At 45.5% G+C, this 15,289-nt stretch overlaps 1 protein-coding gene across 16 annotated transcripts in view; it reads right to left on the bottom strand.

Annotated features, from left to right (window-relative positions):
• The window catches only part of CLASP2 (cytoplasmic linker associated protein 2), a gene marked incomplete at both ends in the record, with an annotated part of 157,017 nt that extends 148,233 nt beyond the window's left edge, over positions 1-8,784 (bottom strand). For all 16 annotated transcript variants that reach the window (XM_080715624.1, XM_080715620.1, XM_080715645.1 and 13 more), the window contains one exon: positions 8,590-8,784. In XM_080715624.1, the coding sequence (XP_080571750.1) occupies positions 8,590-8,784 (195 nt within the window). The remainder of the gene's footprint in view (positions 1-8,589) is intronic.
• Positions 8,785-15,289: the final 6,505 nt, after the last annotated feature.

Below are 15,289 nucleotides of genomic sequence, written 5' to 3' on the forward strand. Positions count from 1 at the left end.
AAGTATTTAGGTGACATGCAAACTCTATACCCTTTATATAAGGACTTGAGCACCTATGGATTATAGCAGTCAAGAGGAGAAAGTGAGGCTCTCAGCAACCTAACAACACGGTTTAAAACAAAATATAAAAAGGGAATCGAGGGAATGAGGTATATTTTATTTCATTATAAAATATGTGCAATTTTCCATTATACTACATTTGGGACATTAGGGATTTTTAAAAATTATGTGTATTAGATATTCTCTATTTCTCTTATTTCAAGATTGTAAAAGGGACATTAGAAGAAGAGGACATTGCATCTGACAAGACTGAGAATCGCTGATCTAGACATATTCTCATACATATGCACAAAGTGACAATATGAAGGGACATGTTAGTAAAAATTTTTAAAGACTTGTGAGGCTGAGACAGGAGGATCACAGGTTCTCAGCCAGCCTCAGCAACTTAGCAAGGCCCTGTTTCAAAAGAAAAAATGAAAACAGGGCTGGGCGTATAGTTCAGACGTAGAACACCCCTGGGTTCAATCCCTGGTACCACACAAAAAAAGTGAAAGTTCATAGGAACTATAAATGAAGTGACGCTGCTGTTGGTAAACATCCTCCTTAGGAATCCCAAGGGGCTGCGATCTGGGAGTCTGAGAAAAAACATGAACTCCTAGACATTACCTAGCAGATCAGATCATTCTAATCAAGATGCTACTTAATGTTTCTCCATTTTTAGAGTCAACTTGCTGTTATGGGTGCTGACAATGTAAATGTCACTAATCCTCTCAATGTAAAAAATTGAAAATAATAGGACACAGAAGATGCTTATAAAAGGAGTTCTTGTTTTGTTTTGCTGCTGTACTTAAGAGTGAACTAAGGGCTACACCCCAGACCTCTTTTTTTTTATGGTATTGGGGACTGAGCCCAGGGGCATTCTACCTCTGAGTTATGGCCCCAGATCTATTTTTTACTTTTATTTGGAAGCAGGGTCTCACTAGGTTGAGAATCTCACTACTTGTAGCTATTCTTGAGTCTGCAATCTTTCTGTCTCAGCCTCCTAAGTACTCAGATTACAACACGCCCAGCTTTTTTTTTTTTTTAAACAGGGTCTAAGCTGTAGAAGGCCTCACTAAGTTGTTGGGGCTAGTTTTGAACCTGTGATTCTCCTAGCTTAACTTCACAAGTCCTGGGATTACAGGTGTATACCACCACGCCCAGCTAAGGAAGGAGAGAAAAGAAAAAAAGTGTGGATATGCTAATCTTCCTAGGCTCAAGTACTCCTCTACTAACTTACCAGGTCTGTTTCCTTTTCTACAAAAGGAGGAAAATGATAGTACTGATGTCCCAAGGCTATCTTAGAAATTAAACAAGATAATGCGAACAAAGCACCTGAGACAGGTCCTGATATGCACTGAGGACTCTTTAAATGGTGCTTATCATATTTAACAGCATTTCAGGAGAAAATTTTATTATCATAGCACCACTTAAAAAGCTGAGGATCCCATGCCGGGCGTGGTGGCACACGCTTGTAATCTCCGCTTGGGAGGCAGAGACAGGAGGATCACGCAGGTTCAAAGCCAGCCGCGCGCGCTGGCTTAGGAGACCCTGTTTCCAAATAAAAATGTAAAAATAGGTCTGGGAGTGTAGCCCGGAGGTAGAAGGGCTTCCAGGAACCCCACTACCACCAAAAAAAAAAAAAAAGAAAAAAAAGCTGAGGATCCCTGAAATTGCAAAACTGTCCTTAGCAAAAGTCAAATGCAAAGCACATGCATTACAAATATTCCTGTTTCTTTTATTTTATATTAGGGATTGAACCCAGGGGCTATGTCTGAGCTACAACCCTAGACCTCTTTTCATTTTTTATTTTGAAACGAACTCTAGCTTAAATTGCTGAGACGGCCTCAAACCCATGCTCCCCCTGCCTCGGCTTCCCCGGTAGTAGAACTGCAGGCATGCGCATCACGCTGTATTCTATCTCCCTCTTGTTATTCTCCAATTAAAACTTCTCCACCACACTCAAGACCCAATTGTCTACTTAGTCTCAACCTCAATGCTAAGCAACCTTCTCACACCTAACATAGTGAAAACCAAGCTTTTCTTTTTTTTTTTCCTGGCAGTCCTGGGGTTGGAACCCAGGGGCATTCTACCTTCGAGCTATGCCCCAGCCCTATTTTTTATTCTTTCTTTTGAAACAGGGTCTCAGTGAGTTGCGGAGGGCCTAAGTAACTGAAGCTGTCCATGAACCCCAATCCTCCGGTCTCAGCCTCCCAAGTACTGGGATTACAAGCATGCGCCACCACACCCGGCTAAAATCAAACTCTCGTCTTTATCCAAGTTGTTCCACTTAGTCTTCCCCATCTCGGTATATAGCTCCATCTGCCCTCCTGCTCCAGCCAGGCGACCACCCCTGATTCCTCTGTCTTTTAACCCCATGCCCAATCCAGCGCGACGTTCATCTGGACCTTACCACAATGGCGGCCCCACCGTATCACCTGCTGCTTCTACTGCTCCACTAAGGCCGACCCCTGCCCTTCAAAACCCTCCACCATGTTTACAACAGAATTCTGGCCCTTTCCGTCTACCTCCCAACTCCGTCCTCCTTGACACCTCACTCATTGAAATTCGAGCCACGCTAGTCCTCTCCACACTCGGGCCTCTGAATATGATGTGTCCTCTGCCGGAATCAATCTCCACTCCTATCTTTACTTCTTTAGTTTCTGCACTCAAATGTTACCTCACTTGGTTAACCAACCAAAATATATTCCCTCGTACCACATTGACTTATAGGCAGATGTTACCTAAAATGATCTAATTTATATACACATCTGCCTACCTCTTTCTAACACAAGAGATCTTCTCCCATCTACTGCAAGCCACCCTATCTGCGGTCTTCTCTTTAAAACTGTAACCACTGGAGCCCGGGGTGGTGGCGCACGCTTGTCATCCCAGCATTTCGGAGGCTGAGACAGGAGGATCGTGGTTTGTGAGCTACTTAGTGAGGCCCTTTGCAACTCAGTGAGACCCTGTTTCAAAATAAATAATAAAAAATTAGGTAGAATGCCCCTGGGTTTCATCCCAGTACCACAAAAATAAATAAACAAACAAACAAACAAATAAATAAATAAACAAATAAATAAATAAAATTTCGACCTCTGAATCCTGACACTACCTTCACTGTTTTTTTTCTCCAAATCATTTATCACCACCTAGCATTCTACACTTTTTATTTACTTATCCTTATTCCCTTCTCCCCACTAGGTTAAGTGGACTAAGGCAAGGATGTCTATCTCTTCTTCACTACTGTATATGCCTAAAACAATGTGCCTGCATATGGTAGGTCAGCAACAGCTACCCGCAGGAGCCTGAGTGAATGACCCTTGCTTGCCTATCTTGTCCTCAGCATTGTCAACAATATCCAGCAGACAGACAGGCTCAAATGTATTGAAGCAATGACTGTTTCAATAAGACACTCAAATTCTAAAGTACTATGAAACCCAAAGAAAAACTGAAAAATTGTTCAGCATTAATTTGAAATTTAAATACAATCCTATATATGTTCAAAATTTCTATGATGTACTTTTTCTTTTCTGGTACTGGGGACTGAACCTCTACCTCCACGCTATACCGCCAACCCTTTTTTTATTTTGAAACAGGGTCTTACTAAGCTGCTGAAGCTAGCCTCAAATCTGCAATCGTCCTGTACCAGTCTCCCAAGTATTAGATTACAGATATGCACCACCATGCCCAGGTGATGATATACTTTTTTTGGTGTGTGTGTGGCACCAGAGATTGAACTCAGGGGTATTCTGCCTTTGAGCTACACCTCCAGCCCTATTTTATTCTTATTTTTGAAACAGGGTCTCATTAAGTTGATGAGACTCTTTGCTGAGGCTGTCTCAAGCCTGCAATCTTCCTACCTCAGCCTCCCAAGTACTAGGACTACAAGCATGTGCCACCATGCCCAGCTGATGATACACTTTTTTTTTCTTCTCATTGTAGTCCTCGAGATTGAACCCTGGGGCATTGTACCTCCGAACTCCACCCCCAGACCTATTTTTTATTCTTTATTTTGAAACAGGGTCTCAGTTGCAAAGGACCTCAGTAAGTAGCTGAGGCTGTCTGCCAACTGTGATCCTGTCTCAGCCTCCCAAATACTGGGAATACAAGCCTGCACCACCACACCCGGCGATGATACATTTTTCAAGAGTTTGGTGTGTTTTTTGATTGTTTGTTTGTTTATTGTGTGGTACTGGGGATTGAACCCAGGGTGCCCCCTTTTCCTCGGCATTTGTGTGTGTAATTTCCACGCAAGAAATTGGCTAAGCTTAAAGGAAGCAGAGCCCCGAGGGGAAGTGTTGTCTCTGGCCAAAGTACTCCCCCACTCTTAGATATTCTTTCATAACTATTATTCTTTTGGTAATGATTCCTTTAACTTTCCACACGAATTGCTCCGGTGATGTAAGATCAGGACTGTGGAAGAAACTGTTTCTGTGGAAAATAAATCTTCTAGTAATTTGTCTAAGCCTCTAAATGCCCTCGGCTTTGTTCAAGATGTAATTCTAGTCAGAATTCAGATACTGTGGAAGCATTCCTGCTACAGCAATTACAAATGCAGAATTCCTCCCTATCTTTGACCTTCATTCTAATCATTACAATAGAGCCAAGGGCTAGGAGGAATCTTGACCTTTGCACCTAATGATAGCACTGCCTGGAGACAGGACTACACCACCTGGTTAAAATAGTTCTGACAGAACAAAAGACATATAATAAAAACTTCATGTTGTTTTTGGGCCCCTGTCTACTACTATATATGTGTGTGTGTGTGTATTTAATTAATTAATTTATTTATTTTTTGGTGGTACTGGGGTAGAACCCAGAGGCTTTTTACCTCCGGGCTATACTCCCAGACCTATTTATATTTTATTTTGGAAACAGGGTCTCACTAAGTTGCTGAGAGCCTTACTAAGTAGCTGAGGCTGGCTTTGAACCTGTGTGATCCTCCTGTCTCATCCTCCCAAGCGCGGGGATTACAAGCGTGCACCACCACGCCCAGCCTACTAAAATATACTTTAAGTGTTTAATAGGGTGAAGGGTTCAGACAGCAGATGGTATTGCAGACAAAATCCAGCAGACATTCATCGAAAGCCTCTATAAATCATCATAAATGTACACGGATTTCCCTATGCCAACTTACATGTATGAAAGCTGGAATCTCAGACTTCGTCCCCATTCAACTCAAAGAAGGTTGCTAGATAGAGAAGGACATCGGACTAAGCCCTAGGAATAAAAGGTTCTGAAAGGGTTAAAGAAAACTCTTAAAAACTGAATTCTTCAAGTGATTTTGGATGTGACTTTTGTTCTTCTGGAATTTGCCCACTAAAAGCCTCTGCAGCTGCAAGGCCAAGGCAAGGCCAAAGGGGCTGACTTAAAGCACAAGACCCACCAGGGACTGATTTCAATCACAAAGACCTGTGATGTCACAGGCCTTACTTTTGTCTTGTTCCTGAACAAGACATGTATATCTCACTATTGTATTTGGGTGTTTGCACTTTTCTACTAGGGAATCATGGGGAAATAGGGAAGTACAAAAAATCTTGTGTCTAGAATAAAGTGGCCAATTGCACAAGAGGCATTTGTTCGTGTCAATCAATTCAGATTTTTCCCCGGAGAGGAATCTCTACTTTTAGTGCCCTGAACAGGAACTTAAAGGAGTTTATTTCATAAAAGGGAAAAAATCGCTGCAGATAAGTGGCTGCAGAACTACAACCGAAACCTTTGCCCACCTTTCTGAGAAAACTCGGTCCCGAACGGACTCAGTGGCCATATTCAGTGCTGGATTTATTATTCCCGATTGAGCCAGTCTGTCGCACCAGGGGCCTTCTACCTCCAACCTACACCCCCAGCCTGATTTTTTATTCTTTATTTTAAAACAGAGTCTAAGTTGCAGAGGCCTCATTAAGTAGCTGAGGCTGGCCGCGAACTGGATCCTCCTGTCTCAGCCTACCAAGTAGTGGGATTACAAGCATGCACCACCACACCCAGCTTTGATGCATTTTATACCTTGAGTTCACCAAAAAAAGAAAGATATGCTGGGCGTGATGGTGCACACTTGAAATCCCAGTATTCGGGAGGCTGAGACAGAAGGATTGTAGGTTCACAGCCAGTCTCAGCAACTTAGCAAGGCCCTCTTTCAAAATAAAAGAATATAACAGGGCTGGGGCTGAGGCTCAGAGGTAGAATGCCCCTGAGTTCAATCCCCAGAACCACAAAATAAAAAAATTTAAAAAAGAAAGATACAACTTCAGCCTGGCGTGGTGACCTCATCAGTAATACCTGCTCTTGGGAGGCTGAGGTGACAGCATCACAGGTTTTAGGCCAGTATGTGTCAGCACACAGTTACTTAACAAGACCCTGTTTCAAAATAAAAAAGGGCCAGGTATTGCTCAGAGATACAATACCCCTGGGTTCAATTCCCAAACACATACAATGCAATTTAGATTACAAACCCAAATAACTAATAAGAATTCTAATATTGTCAGAAAAGTTTTTATACATAATTTAGTGGGAAGGTTAGAACTAGTAATTCAAGAAGAAGGCACTGATGTGTTAATATCCTTGGGTAGATAAAAAAGGCACAGGATCTAATACTCATATAGAGATTAGGTGAATTAGGAAGACAGGCAATTCATCAATCATATCAGGAAAGGTAAGCTACTGGGAGAGCAGCCTGATTGATTCAGACAGGAGAAACAGCACATTCAGAGGCCCGAGTGTGAAGAAGGCTGGTGTGGCTAGAATGTGTAAATAAGGTGATGAGAGTCAGTGGCAAGTCTGTTCTGACTGCTGAAATTGTGTACGTGTCTAGTGAAAGAGCAAGGAAAGAATGTCTAATAAAAACAGATGAGACCCGGGAACCAACCACTGAACGATTCTAACTCTTCCAGGTCTAACCAAAGCACAAGATGGGAGTGATGGTGCATGCCTGGAATCCCAGTACCTGGGATGATGAGACAGGATAACCTGTTTGGAGCAAGCCTCAGCAACTTAGTAAGGTTCTCAGCAACTTAGCTGAGACCCTGTTTCAAAATAAAATAGGGCTGGGGGGTACAGATAGCCTGGAGGTAGAATGCCCCTGGTAAATCCCAAACACACACACACACACACACACACACACACACACACACACACGGAAATAGCACAAAACAGAGACAGAGCTCAGAGGCTAACAAAAATTGGGATGCAGTGGGCTCACAGACGCCAGGTGCATTTCAAGAGATGACCTGATCCACTGTCATTCACTGACAGTACATCTAAGGAGGGAATGGATCAAAGCGCCTTCACGAAAGTCAATACAGAAGAGGGTGGTACATCAACCTTCATTTGGGAAGAACAGTAAACATTACTGAAGAACTGACTTTCCACAACAGCTTATGCTGCTTCAACTATCTTCATATTTGCCTTTCTGAAAGTAAACTTACCTTGTTTCTTCCAAACGAGAAATAATACAAACGGCAATGATACATTAGTAAACATTAACTTTTCCTAAACGTAAGGAGGAGTAAAGAGATAATATGTAACAGAACAAACAGGTGGTGAATTCTCAAACTATTTATCATCTTGGTAAAAGTCTAACCTTTTTCAAAACTCATATAGGTTTTACCATTAAAGCTGCATCAGAAATTCTAGAGTTTGTCTTTTCTTCTCAATGTAGATAAGAAGCTTCAAGGCACAGCCGACTCGCTGGATACAAGGCTATATTACTAAGAAAAAGCACAGCATCCACAGGAGGTTCCCGCCTGCATTTTAAAGCAACAGCGCCACCAGAAGACTAGAAAGAGAGGAACTGCTAACAACTACGGAACCGGCTAATCGCAGAATATCTACGGAATATTTACCTGTTCTCCCTACGTGGCTACATTACAACGTGCCCACTACCGATGCTCGGGAAACAATGTTTTAGCACTTCACCTTTCTTTTTTCGTTTGTCCCCCATCATCAACTAAACTGGTAGCATAGTTTCAAATCTGAGTCAGTCCTGAACTGCGGTAAAACAAAATGATGAGGATTCAAATGCTCTCTCTCGTCAAGAAAGGAAAGAATGTCACGGGGCTCATCTTTTCATGAAATTCAACAGCAAACGCCATGGGGTAACTGATTAATCCCTTAAAGAAAAAACTTTTAGAGATGGAAAAATCACAACCTTACAGACATAAAAAAATATATATATATATATGAAACAGAAACAGAAACGGGCTATTAGGTAGACTACACATCACTCAGAGGGGATTAAACTGACATCTATTTTCAACTTAAATCCTATCCAAATGTCCTCTCTGCCTTGGTCCCGTCTACACAGGTGCGTACAAATGTTCCCCAGCCCTTTCCTGCAGGTATGCCGCCACTGATTCTTTTTAAAAAAATAAGCGATCCACAGAGTGTCCCGGCGCCAAAGAACTCGGCAAGGTGTCAGGGGATCGCCGCCTCCGCCGCCGATTCTCCAGCGTGGGCATCTCGGCGGCGGCCAGCGGCCCCGGGCCCCCAGGGCGGGGAGCCGGGGACGAAAGGGCCGGAGCCGGAGGGCGTGCCCGGCCGCCGGCCGCTTACCCGGTAGTTGCTCGAGCCCACCCAGCCGGTGAGCGCGTCCACGGTCTTGCCCAGGCGGTTCAGGTCGTCCCCCAGGTCCGGGAGGGCGCCGGGCGTGGCGAGGTGCAGCAGGAGCTCCTGGCCGACCTGCAGCCGGCCGCCGACGTCCTTGTGCAGCACCTGGGCGCTGAAGTACTCCATGCCGCGGGGCTCCATGGCCGCGGCGCCCGCCGAGCCGGGGCCCACTCTCGGCGAGTGTCCGCGGGAGCCGGCGCGACGCCTCGGCCCGCCGGGGACGCCGCTCCCGGGGCGCGGCGGGCGGCAGGGGCCGCGCCGGCGGACCCCACACCACTCAAACTCGGCGCCCCCCGAGCCCCGGCGCGCCCGGGAAGCCGCGCGGTGACGTCGGCGCGCACGTGACGTCAGCGCGGCGCGACGCCCCGCCCCCGACGCCGGCCCCGGAACCGAGAGGGCTTCCCAGTCCTCCCCGGCTGGGATCGGGACGCGGCCGGCGGCCAGCGCTGGGAATCTCCTCCCCCGCCCCTTCCCGGCCTTTTCTTCTTCTTCTTTCTTTCTTTTTCCCAAGAAGACCAGACGACGCGCTCCCGTCTTCCTCCGGCCGCCACCCGCGCGCGCTGTGTGGTCCTTTTTCTTTGCTTTGGTGGAACTGACGTTGGACGTATAGGTTTTAAGGATTCGGGTCCGGGGGTTTTGTCGAACGTATTCAGGCGTGAAATCACCAACCCCAAGAAGGTATAGCGTAGACCTCCAGCACCCCAGGAAGATGGAGTAACTCCCTGGGCACTCACTCACTCTCCGGGCAGTTCTAGTGTGTGTGTGTGTGTGTGTGTGTGTGTGTGTGTGTGTGTGCGCGCACGCGCGCGCTCCTGAGCATTGACCCCATGTTTTACCTCTGAGCTACACCCCCAGCCCTTTTTATTTCAAGACAGCCCGCTAAGTTGCACACGCTCGCTGTTTTGCTGAAGCTGTCCTCGAACTTGTGATCCTCCTGTCTCGAAGCCTCCCAATTACTTGAGTTGCAGGCGTGCTCCACCACGCCCGGCTGCGATTCTAATTTGATTTCTAACTGGAGAACCTCGTTCTCCCTGTTCCTGAACTTACATAACTTCATACAGTCTGCATTCTTTTCAATCTGGCTTCTTTCTCTTAGCAAAATGTTTGGAAGCCGGGCGTGGTGGTGGCGGTGGCGATGCACGCTGGTAATCTCAGCATTTGCGAGGAGGAGACCAGAGGATGGCGGTTCGAGGACAGCCTCAGCTGCGTAAGTGAGGCACTCCGTAATTCAATGAGACCCTGTTTCAAAATAAAGAATAAAAAATAGGACAGGGGGTGGAGCTCGGAGGTCGAATGCCCCTGGGTTCCATCCCCAGACTTCCCCCCCAAAAAAATGTTTTGAGATTTCCTTCAGGGCTGTGAGCATTGCTGAATAGTCTTCTGTTGTAATTTGATTTATCAATCCATTAATCTAGTGGTAGCATTTGGGTTGTTTCCAGTTATGAATAATTATGAATAAAGTCCTATAATGGTTAGTGTACACGTTGTGTGGGCATGTTTTTATTTCTCTTGGGGAAATACCAAAGATCGGGATTACTAGGTCTTACGAAAAATATATGTTTAACTTTGTGTGGGGGAGGCGGTGTGCACTGGGGACTGAACTCAGGGGCATTCTACCTGGAGCTACAAGCCAGTCCTGTTTTGTTTTTTATTTTGAGACAGGGTCTCTTAAATTGCTGAGGGTCTTGCTGAATTGATAAGGCGGACTTTGAACCTGTGATCCTCCTATCTCAGCCTCTCAGATACTGGGATTACAGGCACACACCACGCTGGCTGTGTTTAGCTTTAGAAGAAACTGTCAAGCGGGGCATGGTGGCACATGCTTATAATCCCAGCATTCGGGAGGCTGAGACAGGAGGATCCGGGTTGGCAGAGAGCCTCGGCCACTTAGTGAGGCTCTCTGCAACTCAGTGAGACCCTGTTTCAAAATAAAGAATAAGAAATTGGGCTGGGGGTGGAGCTTGGAGGTAGAATGCCCCTGGGTTCCATCCCCAGTACCCCAAAGAAAAAAAGAAAAAAGAAACTGCCAAAGTCTTTACCAAAGTGTTTGGACTAAGTTAAATTACTGCCAGCAGTACTTGAGAATGGCTATTTGTTATAACCATTCTACTAAAATGGTCCACTAGGGGTAGCGGCCTATAATATATGCTAAACACATATGGTATTTGCTTACCTGCTAATTATTCCCAACCACAAATAATTATTTGTGTATCATCTGTCTCCTGGGATATATATATATATAAAGGTCCTACAGTGGAGTGTTTTCTCTAAAATGGTGCTGGCAAATCATGGGAGGGTGCTCACCCAATTTAAGTTGAATGAAATCCCTGAAAATGAGTATTTAATCCTAGCGTGGTGGCACCCAGTACTTGAGAGGCTGAGGCAGGAGGAACCTAGGTTCAGGGCCAGCCTCGGCAACTTAGCAAGAAAGGCCCTATATCAAAATTTAAAAAAAAATTAAACAGGGCAGGGGGTGTTAGCTCAGAAGCAGAAGGCCCTTGGATTCAAGCCTCAATATCACACACAAAAAAGACAACCAAATTGTCTTCAGGTTACAAAATAATATGATAGCATTTGAGTAATCCAAAAAGCACCTGAACTTTTATTTTCTTGATAACAGGTGTTGAACCTCTTGGCATTCTGCATCTGAGCTATACCACCTACCCCACCCCAGACCTTTTAAATTTAAAACAGAGTCTACTAAGTAGCTGAGGGTCTTACTAAATTGCTGCGGCTGACTTTGAACTTTCGATCCTCCTGTTTCAGCCTCTCAAATATACAATCAAAAAACTTTTAAACATAGGTTCCTATTACATATATATCCTTTCAATTATGATTTGGATCTTAAATGTCTCCCTAGAGCTTATGTGTTGAAGACTTGGTATGATGCTATTGGTAAAACAGGAACTGTTATGGGTTGGGTCAAAGCTAGGAAATTTTAGCCCCAGACTTGCAGCCTGCCTTCGTTCTTCTCTCCATGAACCAAAACAGTCTAGCTTAAGAGACACAGAAATCAGGGTACAACATTTTAATAGCAGGAGAGAGGAAAAGGCAAACGGGGCTCCCACTCAGGGGAGAGTGTCAGCAGGGCCACTGGCTTGGGTGCTTACCCCAGGACTTAGCTGCCTCTGCCACTGAGAAAGCACCATCAATCACTGCTGCAACCAGGCGTGGTGGTGCACACCTGGAATCCCAGTATTAGAAGGCTGAGACAGGAGGATCACGGATTCAAAGCAGCAATTCAAGGCAAGACCCTGTTTCCAAATAAATAAAATAGGGCTAGGGGTATAGCCCAGAAGTAGAAGATCCCTGGATTCCATCCCCAGTACCACACACACACACACACACACACACACACACACACACACCACTGTTGTTGCCCCTCTTCTCTGATAGGTCCTTAAATCTCAGCTATGATTGGTCCTTAGATCTGAGCCATTGATTGGCCCACTTTCAATCCCTCTTTGGAATCCCTGATCAGCCTTGACTTAGAAGTTGGGGAGAGCTTGCCGCCCTTTGTCCTTTATGACCCCACCCCACTGGTATCCCTAGCTGCCTTTGGGGAGCACAGGTGATGAGCGTCAGAGCTGCTTCCTTCTGAGAAGGGCTGGTGGAGGGGGAACCGCAGCTAGGGTCCAGGACATGGGTTCTTGGGGCTCAGGACAAAGGGGCCGTGGTGGAATTTTTCCAGGGCTGGCATCTTTGGCCTCATCTAGCACACCATGTAGTTTTAGCACCTTTAATCTAGAAGACACAGCCTGACACTTGTGTGAGGCAGACATGGAACAGATAACAAAATATCATAACCAGGCAAAGAGGCTCACGGTATGAAAGGGAGGATCCGAGACCAGATGTGTGACCGGAGAGACTGAAACACGCACTGTAACCATCCCAGGCCAGAACCAGCAGTGTCTCGTAATCTAGAAGTTGTCTTTGAAGTTGTCTTTGATGGTGTTGAGGTTTTTCTCAATTTTGGAGGAGGTATTTACTCAGAAGCAATACATTTCATTATGCAATGCCTGGGTACCTCCCATTTCGACTGTTAATACATCAAGTGCTCAATGGTCTGGGAGCACCGGAAAGGCAAGAGAATTAAGAGACTCCTGTTGGGGCTCCTACTTTTACTTTTCAGTATAGGTGCACTAAGATGGTGAGATTTAGAGCCGGGCGTGGTGGTGCACGCTTGTAATCCCAGTACCTGGGAGGCTGAGCCAGGAGGATTCGAAGCCAGCCTCAGCTACTTAGTGAGGCTCTCAGCAACTTAGTAAGACCCTGTTTCCAAATAAAGTATAAAATAGGACTGGGAGTGTAGCCCAGATGTAGAAAGCCCCTGGGTTCCACTCCCTGTACCACCCCCCTCCAAAAAAAAATGGTGAAATTTAGTTCCAAGCACTCAAGAATTGGGATACCAGCTTCTTCTAGCAATAGGATGCCCTATCCCTCATCTGTCTGTCTGTCTTCCTTCCATATATATATATATATATTTTTTTTTTTTTGTACTGAGGATTGAACTTAAAGGTGTTCTACCTCTGAGCTATATCCCCAGCCTTTTTTAATTTTTTTTTTAATTTTGAAACAGGGTCTTGCTAAGTTTCTGAGGCTGGGCTTGAACCTTCGATCTTCCTGTCTCCACCTCCCCAAGTACTGGGATTACAGACATGCACCAGCACACCTGGCTAACCCTGGTCTGTCTAATAGAGGATGGTCATGAGCACTTCTGTCCCAATCCCAGGCGGCAAGTCAGGACCTGACCCTGCTGGGGCTTGGTTAACGCTTTGTCGGGTGTGATGTTTCATGGACTGTTCTAAGAAAGAACCCAGCCTGGGAAAGTTGCCAGAGGTGACTATGTTCACGCTGCTGAGGAAGTGTACCGAGGGGACAGCTGCAATGGTACCCCGGCCATGCCGGGGTCCAGCCCTAGGAGATTCGGGGTTCATGTGTTGATGAGGGGGAAACCGAGGCCGATGAGAGAAGAATGCCACACGAGCTCAATCTTTCTCCATCTTTTTCCATTTTATTCAGGATTTGTTATAGTTTTTATACTTTTTTGTTGGCAGAAAAGCTAGGGCATAGCCATGCAAGCAGGATTGCCAAGGACAGTAAAAGTTATTATTTTCTATAAAGTTTAGGGCAAGGGTGCTCTAGACATTTAAATAATCATAAAAATTTTTGTCTCACTTCACAAGGCTGACTCAAACTAAATCTTATACAGTGGCTCTAACTAAGGTCAGTTTGAACTTATTGTTTGATCCAATAACTTTATCCTTGGGAAAAAAATCTTTGCTGCCTGAGTCTCTCACAAGCCGCTGCCCATCGGTTTTAGTTATAATGTTTATACATAAAATTCCAATTACACATATTAATCCAAATAATCCTAAAATAATTTTTGAAGAAAGGAATGCTAGACATTCTTCATGGGGGATCTACGCCGTTGCGGATCCCCTGGTTGAGCTTTCTCAAGATCTGCAAAAGATGTGGTAGCAAGCCACACCAGGTAAGGGGTAGAGATAAACACGGCGAGGACTCACCTGCAAGAAAGTAAAACTCTATATCCATTAGTGAAGGTTCTTCTAAGTTCCCATGGGGGTAAAAGAGTGTTGTTTCAAAGACTCCTCAAAAGCAAGCAAGAACTGAGGGTCCTGGTGTGCCAGGGTGAAAAGGAACACATCCTTAAGGATGGGAACAAAGCCAGTGATGCTCTTCAGGGATTTTTGAAACACAGGATGTATGGGCACAACTGCCTCACTGCTGAGGCATAGGTCTTGCACTAACCTCCAAGACCCATTACATTTGTGTTGGTTGGTTGGTTGGTTTGTGGTACTGGGGATTGAACCCAGGGGCATTCTACCTCCGAGCTATACCCCCAGCCCTATTTTTTATTCTCTATTTTGAAACAGGGTCTTACTATGTTGCAGAAGGCCTCACTATGTAGTAGAAGCCGGCTGTGAACCTGCAGTCCTCCTGTCCCATCCTCCCAAGAACTGGGATTCCAAGTGTGCGCCGCCGAGCTTTGCATCGTGTTTTTCTACACCAAGCTGGTGGAAGCTCTATGTGGCAGGGCCTGCTTGGAGGAAGTAGGTAATTGGAGATGTGCTGTTGAGGGCATATTGGACCCCATGCTTCATGGCCGTCATGAGCTCGGCAGCTTTTCCACCCCTTGCTTCGGCCATGAAGGAATATCTCACTATTGGCCCCAAAGCCACCAGGCCAAGGGACAACAGACTCAAATCTCTGAAACAGGGAGCCAAAATAGATCTTCTCTTCTTAGAAGTCATTTACCTTGGGCATTTTATCACAGCAGTAGAAAGCTGACATCCACTCTTTCATCATTAACAAAAGTCCCCAGAGCCCCTGTGATATGCAAGACAATGTTCTAAGTTTCAGGAACACAAAGTTCATTTGCACTTGGTCTCTGCCCACCAGGAGCTCACAGAGAGCTAAGAAATAAACCTTCAGGAGTGTGGTGGTGGGATCCCCAGAGGGCTTTTGGAAGCCTGGACAACAGGCTCCTGACCAGGACGTTACCCCATCTGGGAGGAGGAGAGCACTGCATCAGGAAAGACCTCCGGGAAGTGTTTATAATTAAATTGTGTTTGGGGAATAATTATAAGTTAACTAATTGGTCAGGCATGATGGTACATGCCTG

This window comes from Muscardinus avellanarius (assembly GCF_963383645.1).
Source record: "Muscardinus avellanarius genome assembly, chromosome: 18".
In the NCBI taxonomy this organism is placed as follows: domain Eukaryota; kingdom Metazoa; phylum Chordata; class Mammalia; order Rodentia; family Gliridae; genus Muscardinus; species Muscardinus avellanarius.